Source organism: Lasioglossum baleicum, chromosome 1 (assembly GCF_051020765.1).
Source record: "Lasioglossum baleicum chromosome 1, iyLasBale1, whole genome shotgun sequence".
NCBI lineage: Eukaryota > Metazoa > Arthropoda > Insecta > Hymenoptera > Halictidae > Lasioglossum > Lasioglossum baleicum.
The window spans coordinates 14050085-14070875 of NC_134929.1; the positions used below are offsets into that span (position 1 = coordinate 14050085).

Genomic DNA, 20791 nt, shown 5'->3' on the forward strand with positions numbered 1-20791 from the left:
TGGAATCCCGGACGATATTCCTGGCTGGCTCTGCAGGCTGGGCTCCTCTTCCTCTTCTGCTTACCCCTTCATCGTCTCCTTCGTCTTCTTCTTCTTCTACTTCTACTTCTTCTTCTTCTTCGTCTTCTTCTTCTTCTTCTACCGCATCACTTCTTACTCCTCCTCATCCCTTTTCTACGGGGTCGCCTTTTTTCCTCGATTTTCTCGCGTTCATCGCCGTGCTCTGCAACCCCGACCACCATCCGCACCACCCTTCGCCCACGGTCTTGTTGGTTTTTCTCGTCTTTCCTTCGGCTGTTGACTCGTCCCGAGAGCTTTCTTCCACGACTCCAACCCTCCTAACCACCTCCACACCCACGTTTTGCACGGCCGCGGTCTCCCTTATCCTTCGATTCCATCGTACATCCGATTTATTCGCTCCTTACCTTTTTACCTGCGCCTCGCGATGCTTGCGCTCGGTCAAGTGTGCTTCTCGGGAGAAAAAAATTCAATTTTTTAAATCGTCGACACGAGAAAACAGTCTTCATACTTCGCTCGTCCCTGGTCTTCTGAGAATTTCTCCAATCGGTTCATCTGTTTAGCTTCCTTATACGAATGGAAAGTGTAATCGAGTTTTGCTTCAGGACAATCTTATTGAAAAAGATAATTGAATGCTCCAATAAGACGAGTAAGACGCGTTTATTCATACTTTGTTTTTAATCTTGACTATCTATCTTGATTCAATCTTTTGAATCGTCAGAACAAGAAAGCATTTTGTACCTTTTCTTGTGGTGTAATGTTTTGTACATCGTCAGCCATGTATGGAAAATTTTTTAAAAAATACAGTACAATTTCCACCAAGTTCATTGCATGAACTCGACAGTCAGACAGACGTTTGCAAAAGCTATTCGCGTTCCTGTATACGAAGGAAGACGAAGATTCCGAACAAAACAGCTAAATTCCCGGAGCAGAGGGTGGCTGGCAAGCCGACTGATTGGGAAGACGGTTTCTGGTGTAGCATCTCGCGCTCGCGTCAAGTGCCCCGGCCGAGCCTAAGGCGATTATGGCACCGCCTCCGGATATCGAAAATCTCATTACTGTCTCGACGGTCGTGTTCTCGAGGCAACCGGACGCTGTTGGCCTGCGAAGAAGAAGTCAAAGAAACGGGGCGTGCCTCGGTGCGAACGAAGCTAAGAGAAGAGGGAGAAAGATCAACGGAAGAAGATGTCGCGGGCGGAAGGAAAGTATTAGGTGAGGAGATGATGCTGGGAAGACCGTTCGCGTGTCAGGGAAATCTAAATCCTGTGAGTCTCGAAAGACAAGGGGAGATGGCGCGGCATAAACTGGGAAAAAGTGCTCATCGCGTAGAAAATTGTGTATATCCTTGCCGCGGGGAGATTTTACTAGAAGGCAATACAGTTGGGAGACGCTGTAGACCTCGATTGAGTCGCAGCGGGGCTAAAGGATAAGTTACAACCTCGACAGAAGCAAAAGGAAGGAAAGAGGAATATTGTGATTTTAATTACGTTTCTTAAGGTTTTTCACCAGAGTTATTGAGTTATACCACTTGGTAGATCAGTATTACACCACTTTTCTGACCATGCAGGGGAAACTGGGGCTATAAGTTCCGATTTTAGAGAAACATACAATAGTATAGATATTCTCATCTTCAACCGGTAATTTATTGTTAAATTTATTATTCTAATAGGTTATTTATATTTTTTAATTTATTTGGCGTTGGGCGAGGCGGATGTGGGGGACGCGCCGTTGTGAGGCAAGTTGTTCTTACATTGGGACAAGTTGTTACTAAAGAATAAAATGTGCTAATAATTAAAACTTCAATGAAATACAACACTATTATGTAAATAATATTGATTTATATATATAGGTTTTTATATACGTGTTAACAAAAATATGGTATGTTTAACAGAACATCAAAACAAAATATCTCAAAGATTATTTTTGTATGAAATTACTTTGGCTTATATTGCGTTCAATTCTATAGCCACCAAGAAGGTGGAATGTTGTGTAAGCGATTGTTTTTATTTTTATTAAAATAAGATACTAACTAAAGTATATCCCAAGAGAGAGTAACACCGCGAAAAGACCAGTTTTCGGTCTTCTTTGCGCATCTTCGCCCTAATTGGTTCAAGAAAGTGGGGAGTGGGTAGCGGAGTGAGAGATGATTGGTTCGCTGCGCCCCCACCATCTTCTAAACTGCGCGAAACGGTGTTACTCTCTCGTGGGATATACTTTGTATAATATTTTTTAAAACTAAAACACAACAAAGAATTATATACATATACATATGCATACATTTTTTGGTAGCGTAAGATGTTACGGAACAATGTGCCTCAAGTCACAGTAATGACTTTCCACAATTGACAAAAATGGACGCGAGGATCTTTTTTATCTTTTTATCGTCTCCTTTTTCATAAATAATAATCGGATCAAGTCTCCCTTATTATCAATTTGCAATACAAACTGTCATCGTTCATCATCTACAATCATTTGGACGATCACGAATAATTGTAGATCGAGTTCCAACAATGTAAACTGTAAACTGGATGTTAACTTACCGTCCACTTGACATGGTCAATTGAATTGTGGCCTCAAGAATTATTCAGTTATACTAATTAGTAGATCAGTATTGTACCATTTGTCTGACCATATACTGGTACATATCGTACTTCTAGAGGTCCGTCAAGAATTATTTGTTTGTGCTAGTTAGTAGACCAATTTTGTACAGTTTGCCTGACCATATACCGACCCACACTACTTGCAGGACATCGTGGCGTCGGTCAGCATGTAGGATTATATATGGTCTAACACTACTTCCCCGATTATGTACGACCTAACACTACTTGCCTGATCACATACGGTCACGTACCACTTGTCCGACAGCGTACGTTCACGTACCACTTGTCGGGTCACATATGATCGCATATTACCAGGCTGCGTAGATACCGCCTTGTACTACTCGCGCGGACATGTACCGCCCTGCACCGCGTGAAGCCTATAAATATTTTAACACTGTTTCAACGTGATGCAACGTGTGCCTAACCATTAAACTGTGAAATTTGCTGCATCTTATCTTCAAATATCCTTTGGCGAATTACTTATACAGTGACAAATTGGTTCACAACACTTTTCTAACCATATTCTGACTTTTACTACCTATTTTTCGTCAGATACCGATGTCACGCTTCCTTCTCCACTGGCCGACAAATAGAATATACCCATAAAAATTTCAGATCACCTTCCTTAAAAATGTTTCTAGCTTCAAATTCATGAAACAATGCTCGCCCGATCACCATGACTGTTTGCGAGCGCACTATTTATGAATTCCCAACAAAATCCGCGGGATCACGTCGGCGTCGAATTAATTGAAACATAGTTGCGACTCGTGGCGCGTATCGCGACTCGCCGGCATCGATTTCTCGAAATAACGACCGGCGTTTGGTTATTCAAGCCCGTCTGTCTGTGCGCATCCGGTACCATAAAAAATGCAGTCCTGAAATCGGGGATGCATGCCTCATCAAAGGTGGGGGTGGGCGAGGTGGCGGGGTGGATGGGTGGAGGAGAGGGAGAGAGCAAAATATCCCGCATTGATGTTTTTGCTTTCTCCGCGGATCCGCCGAGGGACCGGCGTATACTTTCATTTATATTTAAGTCACGTTCCCGCGTGCTTTCGCGCGCGCGTTTCGCAGACACACACACATGTACACGCAAGCCCACCTACGTGTCCAATAATACGCCGGCGAAATATGTGAAACGCAACCGCTAACATTTATCGATCATCCGGCTGCGGTCTCCTTCGTTCGTGGGAATTTTCGGCAGGGCTGCTTTTCGACAATGCTCCATTATCTTACCGGTTTGGCCCCTCCGCTTGACTAGCCTCAGAAAAATTATTTACGGCAACGAGAAACGGCTCGATTGTTCCCATTCCTCGAAAGGAACGGCTATTAATCGTCCCGACTTTATCCCCCTTCTCCCTCCTGTCTCTGTAACGCTTCGCGCACATATTAATCGTTGATAATTAATGGCCTCGCGCTTTTAACTTTCACGCTCGACTAACTTTTTCCGCTTACCGCCCGAACATCCCCGCAGATCGCGAAACAACGAGCTCGCCGCCGTGCACCTGCTCCGCCGCGAAAAAGAGGAAAAAACTGCCGCGATATTTTAGGCCAACTTTCAGATTTGTTAACGCTGAATCACGGTACCGTTTATTGCCAGACCTTGTGCACACCTTTATCTGCGCCCCTGTAATCTCCGGAAATTTTTTCCGCCGGAATTACCAGAGTCCAGATTGCTGCGAGCGATTAAGTGCATCCGCAAGAAAAAAAACTTGCTGAACGTAAAACATAAATTAATTTACTGTTTAGCAGGAGGGCGCAACTATAATCCTCCCGACAATAAAAAATGAAGCAACGGGATTAAAATTTCGGCCGTTTTAATTTTTTCACGAATCGAAAAACCAAAGAAAAAATTGCATTGACTTGATTCTGTTACTGTATATAAAGACACACTCGCCCTGAACATGATTAATAAGTTTGAGGTCTCAAAGTATTAACAACAAATTCGATAAAAATATTTCAGAGGAACGCGAAGCTTTTAGACGCTCTTCCAATTTTGACTTCCTGTAACTTTGCCAATTTCGGGAATTTGAAGGTGCGACTTCGGGGACACGTTTCCGCGACCCTGTTAGCGAGACGAGAAAAATTGGAGTTTTTTCGAAAAGTTGTAGACCAGGATATCTTCTTGAATTCGCGGAACGACAGCCGTGCGTCAGGCCAGATGCAATCGCGACTGCGAAACTTTCAGGCGTACAGGCTCCATCAAACGCAGTAGCAGATATTTACTTTTTCGGTTTTTGATGTGTATGGCGAATGCATTCGACTCGCTCTTTACCCGCGAGCGAGCACCGGGATATTTAGAGAGCTCGTCATTATCATTTCGGAGAGGAGAAAATTTGTGAATGCAGTAATTCACTGTATGGACAGACAATACACAATAGTGGTAACGTGTAAAAACTGTTCCATTCTCGTTGGCAGACAAACGGGGCTCCGTAACATTTCGACTGCTTAATTCACGGCGATGTTAAAACCGATGTGAACGATAACGCGGTAATGGCAACGCTTCGAAATACTCAGCTCCGGGAATGATTGAAGCGATCCGTGTATTTCAATCTATGAAATTGTTGTCCGCGGAAAAGCTCGGGGATCTCTCTCTCTCTCTCTCTCTCTCTCTTCCTCTTCTTTTTTAACGTATTTACAATTATCTTGTTTGTCGGTGTATTCACCGTTGAAAGGTGTTTCTAGTTCCGTTCTATGGCGGAATATTTCGAGAGCCGGTAACGGTTGAATATGACGACGATAAAAGGGAAAAGGACTAAATAAACGGGAACAGTACGAGTCGTGTGACTCGATGCCCGGCTGTGAAGGGGTATGGTAATGGGGGCTGCATCGATCATTTGCGAAAATATCGTAAATAGTGCCGGCAAAGGCCGCTGCGCCGCGCCGAGTGCAGCGAATGCGAGAGAGAACCGACGGAAAAAGGGGAAACGTTAAAGAGGCGAGTTATTTTTACGTTGCGCCTCCGTTGTCGTAATTCAGAGTTTGTGTGTCGAAGGATACGCGATTGCACAATATACTGGCATGGCCGTCGTTTCGTCTGCTTTTCCGTAGAGTACTTCTGTTCCACAAAATCCCTAGTCTTATAAAAGTCCATTACAGGTAACGTCGATTTAATCGATTCGTAAATACATTTTACTATCAGAACATTTTCAATCCATCCACTTTCTATTAGATGACCAATATATTCTAAACAAGATTGTCGATCAGTACATGTATTTCTTTTCCGTCACAAAACGAAGTAATACCATTCCTTTGTCAACGACAAATTGTATAAACCAAACGAAAGTACATTGTACTAAATTTCATTATACCAGTTGTTTCAATATTTCGTTCTCTGGTATTTAAGCACGACAAATGACCAACTAACTAGTATACGACAATATAAGCGGTCAGACGTGTAGTGTATAAGCGCAACGAATGATCAGGCGAATAGTGAAATAATATAAAGATGGATCGCACAAGTAGCATAGAACAATAAATGAGGACATGCAGTATACAGTGTTCCCGCGATTGCTGTGACAACCTCGGGGGTATCGAGTCTCGGGAAACGAAATGGTACTACGTTTTTACTCCGTTTATATTAGCTTGCCGAGTTGTTGTTGTATGTGTCAAATCTTGTAATCGAATTTTAAACCACTTCCCGATGAGCTAGAGACTTGAAACTTTAAACATAGCTCAGAACTGGACGACTATGCAATATTAGAAAACAAATTTTTTAAAAACTGTGTATTTAGGAGAAAGAAAAATTTTTATATTAACGACGCTCGGTAGTACGTAATCGCGTTCAGCGATCCCCACTCCGCGCGCCAGCGCTCCCTACTTCACTACGTGTTCCCACTCCGACTTATCCCCACTCCACTTCGTACCGAAGGAGCTCAGTGCGGTTGTGGTATTCCGTTCATTCAGTTCCATTCCGGACAATTTCGGACCCATCAAGAGACGTCGTCTCTCGGAATCATCCCCTCATTCTATCTCGCGTATTTCCATATCTTGCGTTTCTATACCTTACTATTTCATACCTGTATTACTATATCTTGCGTTCCATCTAAAAGAGACTAAAAAGTAGAAAATAAAAAAATATATGAAAAGAACTTTTTAAAAACCACGCTTATATTAAAATGCACTAAAAAGGAGAAAATATTCATTTTTAGACATTAGTGACTATAAATAAGAGCGTGGAGCGCCCACGAAGATTACGTCAATATAGTTTAGCGCTCCACGCTTTTATTTATAGTCACCAATGTCTAAAAAAATTATTTTCTCCTTTTGAGTGCATTTTAATATAAGCGTGGTTTTTAAAAAGTTCTTTTTATATATTTCTTTTATGCGTGTGTGCCGAACATAGATTTCTTGGATAACTTTTCCAAGTGTAAACGACGATCCTGGGTAAACAACGATGCTAAGCAGGTAATTGTTGTATTATACTAATGCTATTCCATACCTGAGAATGATACATCGAGTATCATAAAACCCCAATTCAAACACCCTAATACCTTAATTTCTTTGTAGCACGATCGACCGCCCAAGAGGGAATCCCCTAGTAGTAGGGATAAAAAAGTCACATCATCCGCATACCCGAAAGTATATCAATTAATTATTGGACAAGCAGTGCACAACAATCAATTTCAGAGAAGTAGTATACGCAAGTCAAAGTCAGACAAGTAGTATGCCAGTCGACGGTTAGGAAAATCGTACAGGTCAAATTCTGAATAGACCATGTAATATTACACGACCTCTCGCCAACCATGAACAATTTCGTTTACGTAATAATGACTGGTATAAGCAAATGATTGCGAAACGAATCGCGGTTGAAATTCATGACGTTTCAACATGTAATGAGACAGACAGAACCCAGCCACACAATGAGTCGTTAATCGAACCAAACGACGAATGGTATTGCTATTGGTCTCTTTCTTTTTTTATTTGCCAGCCACGGCGGTTATTCTGAGTCCGCCACTGGAAATACAAAGTTGAACGAGCCCTTCGCGCGGCAATTTTCCACACGTGTCGAGCAATTACTCCCCTGCCCCGCATACTCCTCACCCGTGTTTTCGATTACTGGCGGCGCGAACGATTATTGCCACGAGTTAATTGCGGAATTCAATAGCGGCGTTCTTGAAGCACGCTCCTCCTTGAGTTCCTTGACGAGTGGCACATGCAATGATATCCTTATTTCGTTGGACAGTTAACGGACAACTAATTGCGGCCAGATTAATAAAATGGATCGAGACGAAATCGATATTGGATAGAATTTAATACTTTTTGAGATTGAATTGCATCCCTTTTTGTGCATGATGAAAATAGACTTGCTTGATCCGACGAGGTAAATAGATACTTGAAATTTGAGATTATTAGTTTCGTGTATATTGCTCAACAAAATTAAGGGATCACCGAAATTGTAATCGTATATCTTCATGTAAAAAATCTTTACAGTATCCTACCTATACTCGTTTTAAAGGGAAATTCTCAGCTTTCACGCCTTTAAACGCTATTTTATCAAAGACCCTTTTTATTACAAAGTCGGGTGTGAAGCTGAACTTGTTTTCCATCCTTTGAAGTCATTATTTTCGACGCGTAGAAAAATTTGTTGTGCACTCTCGAAATGTTAGCTAATAAGCGCGCGAAATGTAGAATTATTACACTGAACGTACTTCTCTAATAAGAATTTGAAATGTCGCTTTAGAATCACAACGTCGAACAAGAGAGACCCTTCAGGTGTTCAATGTTTTAAGAACAATTGTCGTAAAATCTATATTTATGGTGTCTCGACAAAGGCTGTTTACCTTGAGGTGCTGCAACGTTGAACGTCGATCTCCGGTGTCCGGTTACAAAAGAGGTCGGCGAGAGAGCCACGCGGAACAGTTGCTTTCGTAACGAAACGGCAAGCCAGTAAAGGTCGACGCTTTTCGTTTAGCGCAAGGTGAAATTAAATCTGGCAAAAGCCAAGACTCGCTATCGAGCCTGTATAACAGCCGGCGACACGGCAACGAGGGTGGAAAAGCGGCACCCGCAACGAGGAGAGAAGGCAGAGCTAAGAAACAACGTTAACGAACGTTTGCCAGGGAAACAACGTAAACAGCATGCAAAAATAAGAAACCGTGCGGCGCTCGCCGTGGGGATCCGTTTTAAAAGCGTGGCTCGCCGACGACGAGAGGACAGTGCGTCTTCATTTCCCGCTTTTGACCCGTCGCACGGTGATCCGGGCGGCCGATCTAGCACTTCATTTGGTAAAAAATGTTTAGCACTGCCCCAAATTGTCGATATTAATGAAATTTAATACAAATTATAAGTATGGAACAAGCATTTAAAAATGAACATTTTGAGAATATGATTTTCGATCGAAAAAATTACTAATTTTCTTTTGTGAACGTATTTAATTTTTCTAGAAGTTTTTTTTTTAATGAAAAGCATTCTTTTACCTTCAAAAGGCATACCTCAAATTTGGAATTACAGTTCGTCATTTATCAAATAAGTAATTCCCTTTGACATGGAATATCTTTTGAGTTCCAAACAGTTCTCCATTTTTTCAAATTAGAATATTTTCAGTATACTTCTCCTTATATGAATTACTATTGTTTGAAGTGTCACAAATACTTCAGTGAATATTGATGTTTCTCGAATGTATATTCCGTTCTAAATGTCCATCACCTTCAAAAACGATTAATTAATTAGATTAAATTAATAAGAGTTATTAAAAATTGTATATACCATTTATGGATTATTGTTTATCTTAAAACTGAACATGATTTTTCAGGCGGTTCCGACAATGAGGCAAAAAAATTTGTTATACAATGGTTAATCAACATGTAGCGGTCTACAAATTTCAATACAAAAAATTAAAAAAAAAGTTTATTCTATAAAAAATCAAGGTCACCTTTAAACCCTTAAATATCAATATATATTTTTAAGACTTCGTAATATTGTAGCTGATGTCAAAATGAATCCGACGACCTACATTGTTATACCCTTAAATTTTCATATAATACTAAAATCTTAATGAACTGCTAGATCGGTCGCCCGGACCATCTTCCTTGCCCTCTGTTGACCCGTCGTTTTCAGGGAGACTGAACATCCCCACCTGACTGATGGTTAAACACAGACGAACCACGTACATTTGACGAGTCCTGATTTCGATCTGCTTTCGGTTGACGTGTTGACCCGAGCGCATGATATTTTAGAAGGAACCGCGCGGCCAGCGAAAATCTGGCAAAAAACTCCGAAAAATTTAGAAGCTTTTAACCTTCCGTCGGGCACAACCGATCTGAGAGGCACAGCGCGAACATTTAGGTACCTCTCCCCCCCACCAGGCGACCTTGGCACTTGGTTTTCCCAGTATCTGCCTGTTTTGACGTGCTCTAAGGATCCTTCCCACTTAGATTGTCTTTGACCGTCAATACGGAAAGTTATTCAAGTTTTATTCAGATAAGCTATATATTTCTTAGCATCGACCCATTGCCATTTCTTTAATAGACCGGTCTGCAGCCAACATGTGGCACATTTTAGCACAATTAGAAGGTTTCTCAACCAATGCATTCAACTTAGCCTCCCTGAAGGTTCGGGTAGCAAGTAAGCATCTGGAAAACACAAGAGACTCAGTCACCCCCACCCTTGGGGATGGCCCAAAAGGGCGGCCCTACGAGTATAGGCGGCACTAAGTGCAGTATTTCCCTAACAGCAGTTGTATAAATGAACTTAATTAGGTGTTTGTCATGTTTTTTGAATGTGTGCCCGTCAAGCACATTGCGCTCGAACTCGGCGGCCCAGATATTGCGCCCGACGGAAGGTTAAGCTAATTTTGTCTTGCTGCCTGGCCGTCTGGCTACAGACTTCCCCATTCTACTCATATACAGGGTGAGTCTCGTAACGTGACGATCACAAATAACTTGTAAGTTATTTGTTGTATCATCGAAGAAAAACGCAAAAAAAGAATTTGTTTACATTTTTTAGCATTATAACGTTAATTATCGAGATTGACAAAAGTGTTTTAAAATAGACAAGCAGTTCCTGAGATAAAAATTCGTGAGTGAGACCCGTTTTCACCAAAATAGGCAAAAATTGCAAACTTGGAAGGTCTGTCATTTTTCAACAAATTCTAAACCTGCAAAATAATGACTTACCCCCACCCCCCCTATTTTAACATGGACTATACTATATTTCATGGATTAGGTTGGCAATTAAATTAGTTTTTTGTTTTTTTTTACGTAATTCTTTTATTGTTACATAATTCTTTTATTGTTTCGTAATTCTTTTATTGTATCATTGTAATCTCATTCAGTGACCATTCTGTTTGAACTGTATACCATTGGAAAGCTCTAAATTTTGGGATTAATTTGATATAAAATACTCCTGCTTAAAAAATATATACCAATGGCTTTGTTTGAGAAAATGTGGAGGTCGCGAACTTAGTTGCCAACCTAATAGAACAAAATCGACGATATTGACGACAAAAAGTGATCGATTTGTGAATCAACTTTATGGACATCCAAGTAAAATAAAGTTGATTTTGGGTTCAAACAGCAACAATAAGATTTTCTCAAAATAAATTTCGTTCATTTGTCTGACCGCCCGTGATCCAATTTTACTGGGACCAACGGCGGGTCGAAACAGAATTACGCAAACAAATAAAGCAGCTCAATGAAAATCGATATCAGGGGGTGGCACGCGGGAATGGAATCGGGGACGAGCAATGAAAATTGGCAAAATAACGTGATGAAAAAAAAAAGAGCGTGGAGGGTACATCGGTCGGAGGGTCGGTTGGAGGGCATTGTAGATTGGATGGTGACAAGATGCGGTAAAATTGCAACTGTCGGATCTCACGTTCCACGCCCACACGTGCCACGTACAGACCTACGCTGCCGGGAGATTTTGCGAGCTTACGAGTCAGGCTTCCCTGTCGATCGATCGATGAATTTCGACGGGGGGCGGGAACCTTTGATATACGGCCCCGAGGATTGATCGAACAGTGGCGTTTAATATAATGTCGTTTCACCGGGAACTTTATTGGTTTTCCCATTGGTACGCGGAGGAATCTCGGCGACATGTTGGTCTGTCGGTGGAAGTCTTTTTAGTCGACCAATTTCGAAAAAAAAACTGTTCCATGATACAGAGAAACACAAACTGTTCATTCTTTTGGAGACACGATTTCAACACTCGCACGTTCCTCAGAGTAAAAATTTGCGCATTATCTGTGTGTTGATTTTTGAAGATTCTGAAATTATCTCCAAGGATCTTTTATGCAATTGTAATACAACCTGTATGTTTTTCAACTGGTGTACTTTATCTCTAGAAGACAGCTGAACGAGTGATATAAATCTTGGCACGATCACACAAGCGATGTTAGTCTACGTGTACTCATAAAAGTGAAACGAGTCAACGTGTGGCGATAAAAGCGGCGCGAACCAATATATGGTCGTACAAGTGAAATTAATTGGCGTACGACGCGACGGTGTAATAAAAATAAACTTAGTCAATATGTCTTCATTCAAGTAGAATTCAGATAAAATGAACACCGCACTCTTCACGAAATTGAAGGATCAAACTCGTACAATTTCGTGTTAAAAAATTTTGCCACGCCCCATCTGTGCTTATTTTAAAGAATGAAGTCTCTACTTTCACGTCTATGAACGTGGAGATATTTCTGAGGAGTGTGCGAGGGTTAGGTATTTTTATGTTTGATCCCGGATACGGTCTTTCTCGATGGGAACTCGTTTCAATGATCCGGCAGTTGTGCATCGTTGGGAACGGAGAATGATCTTCGAGCTTGTTCGAAGCCAAATTGTGATCAGAGGTACGAGTTTCGTCCAACGGACAATTCGAGAAAGCGGGCACACGGGGAGACCAGCGGATTATCGATCAGATTATTTGGAAGACGCAGCCAGCTGTTCGGTTCGCAGACCGAATCGGATACACAAATTATTCACGTATTGGCCCGATAGCACCGCACACGCGCGGAACCCGACAACTTCGATAACAGGTTTCGAGGGCGGACGAGGCGGATGAGGGCGAAAATTCTCGGATGGCCGATTGAAATTCATACCGTTTGCCCTTTCGGACGATAAAATTACGGGGTTAGACCACTAATGCGTCGAACGTTGTCCCCCGGAACGGTTCACGTTTTCACGTTGTTTCGATACAATCGTGTTCCGTTCATCGAACGGAACGGTTTGAACCCAGGCCTTTTCATCGGCACCGTCAATTTAAAATAATACCGGGCTATATAAATCAACGGTAATAAATTCGGGGAAACGAATAAATTGATCGAGTCATTGTACAGAACGCCATGATATAAATTAACGGTGGCTGGTTTGTCGGCGCTTTGTCCGATCGAGCTTGGAATCATGTTGCAACGTTGGAGGATCCTTCCACGTCGAGATTCGCGGGCTGAAATGCAAGGCTTGCCGGTTCCTCTTTGATGCAACCGGTCCCATGAATGCATAAAATGATGGACGACGCGGGAGAATGGCGCACCGACGGATGTGAAGGTACAAATCAGAGTGCTTCCCATTGTAAATGCTGGCTCTTGTGTCGCGCGAGAGATATAAATTCATATGATATCGAAACATTTGACTGATTGTACCGAATGCATATCGACGAACTGTAAGAACTTCCCAGCGGATTTACATACATTCCGAAGTGGAGTAGAACTGCCATTCAGAGGACACCCAATAAAGATCGTATAAGTCGCGACGGGGAAATATAAGAGCCTTCATTTGAGAGTCAAGTGGAACGTCAATCGATAAGACAAACAGAAGTCGGCATCATCAGTCAGTCAATGGAATACGCCAGCAAACGGTCAGACAGGTTGAACGAATCGGGAGCTCTGTAGAAAGTATTGGACAGAAAAGTAGTCCTAGTTCTGCCACTGATCGTCTGACTTGTAGTATAGCTTTGTTTCAAAAAATCTAAGGGACTGTCGTAAAGATTGATTAAACAATAATAATTCCTGAAGAAGGACGAAGGTGGAAATTATTCTTGCGGCATCATATAAGGAAAAGCATACTGAAAATATTTCAATGTGAAATAAATGCGAAACTATTTGGAACTCGAAAGATAATATAAAATTTTAGTATAAATAGTATAAAATTTTTGCGTAATTTTTTTTCTCATCCTACGAAATTCTTATAGCAAAACACAAAACGTGTCCCAACCTTTACGACAGTCCCTTTCTAAGTAGAGCTATGAACAGTTCTAAGCATTTTCAACGGCGAAATTATCGTAAATAGCCGCTGTTCGAGGGTCAACTGGTCGAAATGAGAGTGAGCCTGTTTGTCGGGTGCTCGATTCCGATTTCACTGTCGCGCATGCATCCGCACACGCAGAGGAGACTAATGCTCAAAGTCGTCGAATCTAGCGTTACGCAATTTACGGTCCCATTGACAGCCGGTTTCGCTGGGTTTGGTTTCTCTGATTAATGCGCCCGTGATTTATCGTACACTACGGAAATACGTGCGGCGGTACGCACACACGAAGATTGATCATTATTATAATCTGAGGGGAGCCGGCGTTCCATGGCCATACGAAACATCTGCTACTGCGAACTCCTCTCATCTATCTCCATCTCGGCACCGCAGCCTCGAACCACGGGGAAACTCGCAGGAAAACATTTCTGTTCAGAGGGATCCGACAGAAATGTTGTCTCCTTGGCCCACCTTTATCGAACCATAAACAGATTTATTACTCGTCCCTTTTTATGATAATGCACTTCCGGCTAGAGTTGTGGCCGACGATTACCGATAAAGTGTCGATATTTCATGATTGTAATTTATCGAATCACGTCGCAACATCTTATTGTTTGCTCGACGTAATCTTGCTGCAATCTACATCATCACGTGTCTTTCTTATAAGTAGAAACATATTTAAATCCGTGTAATCTTTGTATTTTAACTTCGGAGCAGAACCAATCAAATTAGATAAAATACAGATTTTGCCGGATTTTATAATAAATGCGTTGCTGTCTGCCTCAGACAGTTATCGATAATTTCATCGATAATCACACCTCCTGTACCGATTATTGCCGATTTTCCACATTATCTTTTATGATGGTCTGGCCATAAAGGATAACCCCTCGAGGGATGCACCAAGGATCATCGGTCGAGGAGTCGATGCTGAAGAGATTCGACAATAGAATCGTAAATGCGTTAATAGCGGCTTACGGGTCGGCGTTTAATTAATAGCACGAAACGCTACGACGTTCGGTACCGTCCACGATCAATTCCGTTCGATCTGATCGCGAATTCGGCGCGGTCCTTCCGGACAGGAGGGGCAAATGCAGCCTACATCCGGTTTATTAATTCAATTCAATCGCTCAGATATTCATCGAGCCGCGATTCCTCGAAAGAATGAAGGCATTCGAGTAAATAAAAGCGTCCGAGGCTTTCATTAAATTTACGATAAAAGTTGGAGAAAATGCTGTGAAAAGTGCTCTCTCTCTCTCTTTCTCCTACGCCACCCCATCCCCCCTCCTTTCTTTTTCTCGATTCTGGTGTCTATTATCGAAGGACAAATCAATTGTCACTCGACGCGCTACGGAGATATTCATCGTCTTGGAACGCGGCGAAGTAATAATCGAAATGAAGAACCGGAATACGGATTCCCTCTGTTCCACGGTGATTCACGGATACTTGCCGCTTATTGTAAATTTTCTCTGTGGTGGGTCGGCCCCTTATTCTTATTCCCTTGTACCTTTATTGACGAGCACAAAGCCATCGCTTCGTTACCGAACGCCTTCTCTGAAACCTCCAGCGTGCAGAATACTTTCTTCGTCTCCTTCATCAGCTTTTTAATTGTTTTCCTAAGCATCGACTCGATAAAATTTTCAGTCAGATGGCTAACACTGAAGATTCGACTGTTGTAATATTCCATAAAAATGATATAGGGGGGTGCGTAATCGATCTTTATTTATTAGAGACGGTATTGTCGGAATAGTTGCAGCATTACACACGTTGTATATACAACGTAGAGCTGCCGGTTCAAATTGATGGATTTTGATCGATTGGATTCGATACCGTTCAATCTTCCCGGAAACTTTCTTAATTTAATCCTTTTTTGAATCTCGAGAAACTTTTTTGAATCTCCTGGTATTCTACTTTATCTTGAATTAATGGGGAATAATCTCTGGGGAACTTATTAACCATCCTGTATATACGGAAAATTGGCTTTATCTGTCACTGCTCCTCCTATACCAAAAAAAAATTTTTATCGTACAGTCGCTCCATTGTTTTGTCACTTTTCTCCTAACGAAACGTCTGTATCTCTCCTCGAAAGTCTGCATTCGTTATTAAATTTTTCATTATTCTACGATCATGAAACTTCGCAGCATAATAAATTAATATTAGCTGTCCGACAGCACATGTTGCCGAACTACTATGCCAACCACGTCCAGTCCCATTCGTCTGATTACACACAGACCCACACTACCGGCAACAAACATTCCTAAGCCACTTGTCTGACCAGATTCATCCCCATACCACTCGCCGGGCCCCATACATTTCTAAACTACTCGTCTGGCCACATACATTTGTAAACCACTCGTCTGACCAGGCGTGTGTTAGAACCACTTGTCCGACCACACACGTGTCTGGACCACTTGTCAGGTCGCGTACAGACCTGGACTACTCTGTCGACTGCATATATTTATAATCACCAAGTCGAACGCGTGCTGGGATAAATAACCAGTCTGACTATTTCCCGGTGATTCTCCTCTCGCACACATCTCCTTCGGAGCGTGCGCGTGTCGCATTCCAAGATCATAACTCTTTCGCGAAAGACGAGAATCAAGCAACGCGCGACGCGACTCCGTCTGGCAACTCGACGCTCGTCATGAAATGGAATTTCAATTTCCTGCCCATGGAGAAGCCCAGCTCGGAGGAGCTCCTAACGAGGGATGCAAATTTCGTCGCGGCGCGGAGTGGCGTCTTGCGATCCGCGCGCGCGTTCAAATCCCGGCCGCGTCAAAGCGTATTTTAAGCCACACCGCGGCCCCACACCGGCCTAAATAATTCATCCGGTGAATTATTTCCGCTCTCGGGGAAGCTCTTGATCGATCCCATCGATCCTGTTCCGTCGACCGGCGTCGACTCGATCGATCGCGAGCCCGAAGATTTTAACCAGCGGATGAAATTGTCCGAACCGCCTCGGGTTGCTCGAGAAGTTATTAATACCGAGCTGATAATTAATTACTGCTATCTCTGGTTAGACTGACGGTGTGCCCGAACAGTCCGTCACCTTTATCGATCACTTACAATTTTAACAATATTTGGGAGGGTTGCCACAATTTCGTGGTGCACTGCTTATTTTTAGGTTATGAATAGACTGCAGATGTTTACGGGTTTATAGAATATTTTAGGGAGTGAAACACAATAAGAAAATTGTCTAAACATGCACTTTATGAAAATTGATGATGTTTAGAACGTTCACTATCACGTTAGGTGTACGTAGGTGACACAAACTCTTTATCAAACTTGAAGATGAATTTTCTTTATAATCTATTAAATGAACCGCATTTTGTTAGGATCTGGGGTAAATCTATCTATTACTGCGGGTGTATGTTTTACTGCGGTATTTATTCCCAATGAGATTAAAATACGCAAAAATAAAAATTTTGCCGTGAATAAATTTGTACAATTCAATGAGAATGCGTTCTCGTCGGTGAGGCAAACAAAATTGTATTATAAATTATTCTAATATTTTTATAATCTCAGGATTTGAAACAACATTCTTCATAAAAGGTAAAAATAAGACCATTTTTCTTCTATCACGATCACCAAAGGACTGTGGTTTACATGAGTGTACATTCTTTACATTGCATAGGGGAAAGTTTTAAAAATATATAAAGAAACTTCTTTTACCTTATGTGGCATTAGGTATTGAGAGCCACCAATTTTTTTGTGCTCAGAACACATTCTTCCATAAAATGGTTACACATATTATTATTTCATGATTAGACTGCGGATCTTCACGCAAAATAAGAATTGCCTGTATCGATTGCAAGAAAGGGAAACCAAATTGGATGTTATATCTTCCCTTAATGATTTTAATACAGGAGAAATCATATATTGATATCTTCAGTTCTTCAAATTTTCCAACAATTTTGAATTTCATCTACACAATTTTTCTATAAACCCATAAAGATCCGCAGTCTATTCATGATAAATGAGGAATAATATTAAAATAAAGTACAGTCGTAGCATGATACCACAGGGATCAATACAGTGATCCTATTTACACTGACTCGATAGAAATGCATAAAATCCGCAGTGTAGCAACCATGGCAGAACTTTCTGGTTTGTTCGCCCAACTTTCAGTGAAGAACCCAAGTTTCGAATTCCGTTGCGTTCAGCAGATCCGTCAGTAGAAAAATTCATTTGAACAGATGACGAATTGTGGGTGAGACGGTAGGCGAACGTGTTAAGGAACATTTTCATTTGCGTGCCGTTGTGGCTACGGTAAAAATGAGACGGTCGCGGTGCCACCCGGAGCGTGAACGATTTCCATTCGTCGGACCGGGATGTTTCATAAAGAAAGAAGCCTCCTCGAGGAAGCTGCGGTACGCACGCGACCTCTCATCCTTATCTTCGCCCATTACCCCCAGCGACAACGCGGTCCCGCAGGGAGAAACGTTTTCACGGCTGTCTGCGTGTCAGCGAAAAACGTTGCTCTTTGCGTTTCCCCTGTTTCCTCCCGCGGCGCACGCTAACCTTGTCTCGCGATCCCGCTTGAATTTCCTGCGGAACGTGCGAGCTTCGCTAAAAATGGTCTAGACTGGAAATTCGGTCTTACTATAACACAACTCCTCGGTCTATAATTCTTGCGAACACGTGGAACGTGACCTTATAGAAGATGTTTCTAAAGGCTGGACGTCCAACCCGAAAAAGAGTGCTTTTATTCTTAACTCTAATATCGGTAACCAAAATCTTCTACGATATTCAATGATGTTGCACCGTATAGTTTCAGAAAACTGTTTGTTAAATCCGTGGAAATAATGCTAAATAAAAGGTACAACGACACAAGTAGAAACGTGATCATTCAGAATAAATTTAGTAAACCAGTTCGTTAAGTCTAGAAAGACATACAGTGGATAACGAAAGTATTTGAACGCCCTTTAAAACAGAATAACTTTTTTATAATTGTACCAAACGACCTGATTTTTTTATAATCAATTAGAAGCATTGGTTTATGAAATGCAAAAAAGATTTTCCAAAAATTATTATTTACAAGGTTACATGCATAAATAAAGGCATTGTTTAAAACATTTTTATTTGGTAGAATTATAAAAACGTTATTTTGTTTTAAAGGGCGTTCGAATAGTATCGTTACCCACTGTATATCGTATTGTTAAACGTCAATCTCGTGGAGAGACACTACCTATTAATATATAATATCATAGTCAACATTAATTACATCGATTGTCCGGCTAGATACTGTCTTATTCTACTTCCAATATTGGAGTCTGTCCTATTAATCTTTATATAAAACTTGTTCCACTTGTTAGGTAGAAATTCATTCTGGCTCCGTGCCAGTTTTATCTGCTTGCCTGTCCACATACAGCCACTCACAAAAGTCTTCGCGCACAGTGGAATAATTCATTCAATTTAATATTATTATCTTTTCGGTAGTAACATGTTAAAGCATTTATTATTTAAATAATTTACTTTACTGTTTCGTATATAATCATCTCTGATCGCAGCGTTACTGAAAAAGCAAAAGATTAAATTAAATGAAAGGGCAGCTTTGTGTACGGACGCCTTTGTAGATCACCGAGCATATTTGTGCAAACTTTTTGTATTACGTTGTGAAAATGTTGCGCAGAATGGAATAACGGCTTTTCCCGCGGAGTATATACGCGCATCAGAGTTTAACGGGGGAACGGAACGAGAGAATGATTTCCCTATAAATCGAAGAGCCACTTTCGAAAGCGCTTTTTAAATCCCCGGATTTCGAATTAAATATTTCAGCGGGCCGGTGACGCGGTCGCTCGTTCCCAGGCCGTTTAATCTCAGGCTGGCCGTAGTGTCAAATCGATGTGGAATGTAGGTCGAATTCGGCTTACCGGAATTGATTTCTCCGGTTTCTGAATTATTGTTGTAGTGCGCGTGCACTGGACTGTATGACAATCCCTCCCTGCCAACACCGGCGTCGTCCTCCCACCTACCAATACCACCTCCGCACTTCTGTTGTTCGAGCCCGAAACGCAAAATGCGATACCCGCATGCAATATAAAAGCGTTCATTGTCGAACCGCTTGACGGGACTCGTGCGCTCGGAAAATGGCCTCGAATGATACCGCCTGTGAATCGAGTAATTCGTGTCTGTCTCCTTATCTCGCTAATCGTTATTCAAAACAAAATTCAAAACAACTTATCCTCACAACTGAATATAAACATTACAAGCATATATAGAAGTTAATTTTTGCGTAATTCGCGTTCACGGATTTGGATAGTCCAGCAACTGTAGCAGAAATGTATCACGAATTGCAAAGCCAAATCAAGAAGCTTAAAGGATTACCAGAAAGCTTTAATTTTATTTTGAAAATTTCTTCGGCCAAGTCCATTAATAGCGTTCGCTTTGGAGTAGTAAAATTATGAAATTCAAATGTTCGGGGGTTACAGAGTCTGGAACTTCACGGAAACGGTGAATGAAGTAACGGGGGATCGGGCGAAATGAAAATTTTATGTAAATCCACGGAAAAAGCTGGGGCCTCCGTAAATACTAGTATCACTGACGGGTTTTCCCGTTTGTTTTTCAGCGTACATTTTGGAAATTGTGCTTGGCCAGCAAGGACCGGTGTTCGTTCTCGAGCCACCAAGTACCCTGGTCTTCTCCAATACCACGGGCTCCCAGCTAAGCTGCTCTGCCCATGGGAGTCCGACGCCGCACGTCACCTGGATAACTAGCCCAGATCAGAGACCGGTCACTGCTGTTCCCGGGCTTAGGTAAGCAATCAACATAAGAGCTTCATACGGGACAATGTGCCCGGAACAGTCCTCGGATAATTTCGATACCATCGAAATGAAATTTCCATCCGCTCTGGGACTGCAATATATCTCCTCGCGTTTATCTCAACACGGGAGAGAAAGCAATTTATTCATAAATTATTTCAAAGTCATTCCCTAGAAAACACTTTGTCTCATTAATCATAAATTTGTTAAAACTTACTTCTTATTGCTTACACTAATTTAC

The 20791-nt window shown here is 41.7% G+C and overlaps 1 protein-coding gene across 8 annotated transcripts in view; it reads left to right on the plus strand.

Annotated features, from left to right (window-relative positions):
* The window catches only part of Dscam3 (Down syndrome cell adhesion molecule 3), a 246514-nt gene that overhangs the window by 160554 nt on the left and 65169 nt on the right, over nt 1-20791 (plus strand). For all 8 annotated transcript variants that reach the window (XM_076423805.1, XM_076423788.1, XM_076423797.1 and 5 more), the window contains exon 4: nt 20358-20544. In XM_076423805.1, the coding sequence (XP_076279920.1) occupies nt 20358-20544 (187 nt within the window). The remainder of the gene's footprint in view (nt 1-20357; nt 20545-20791) is intronic.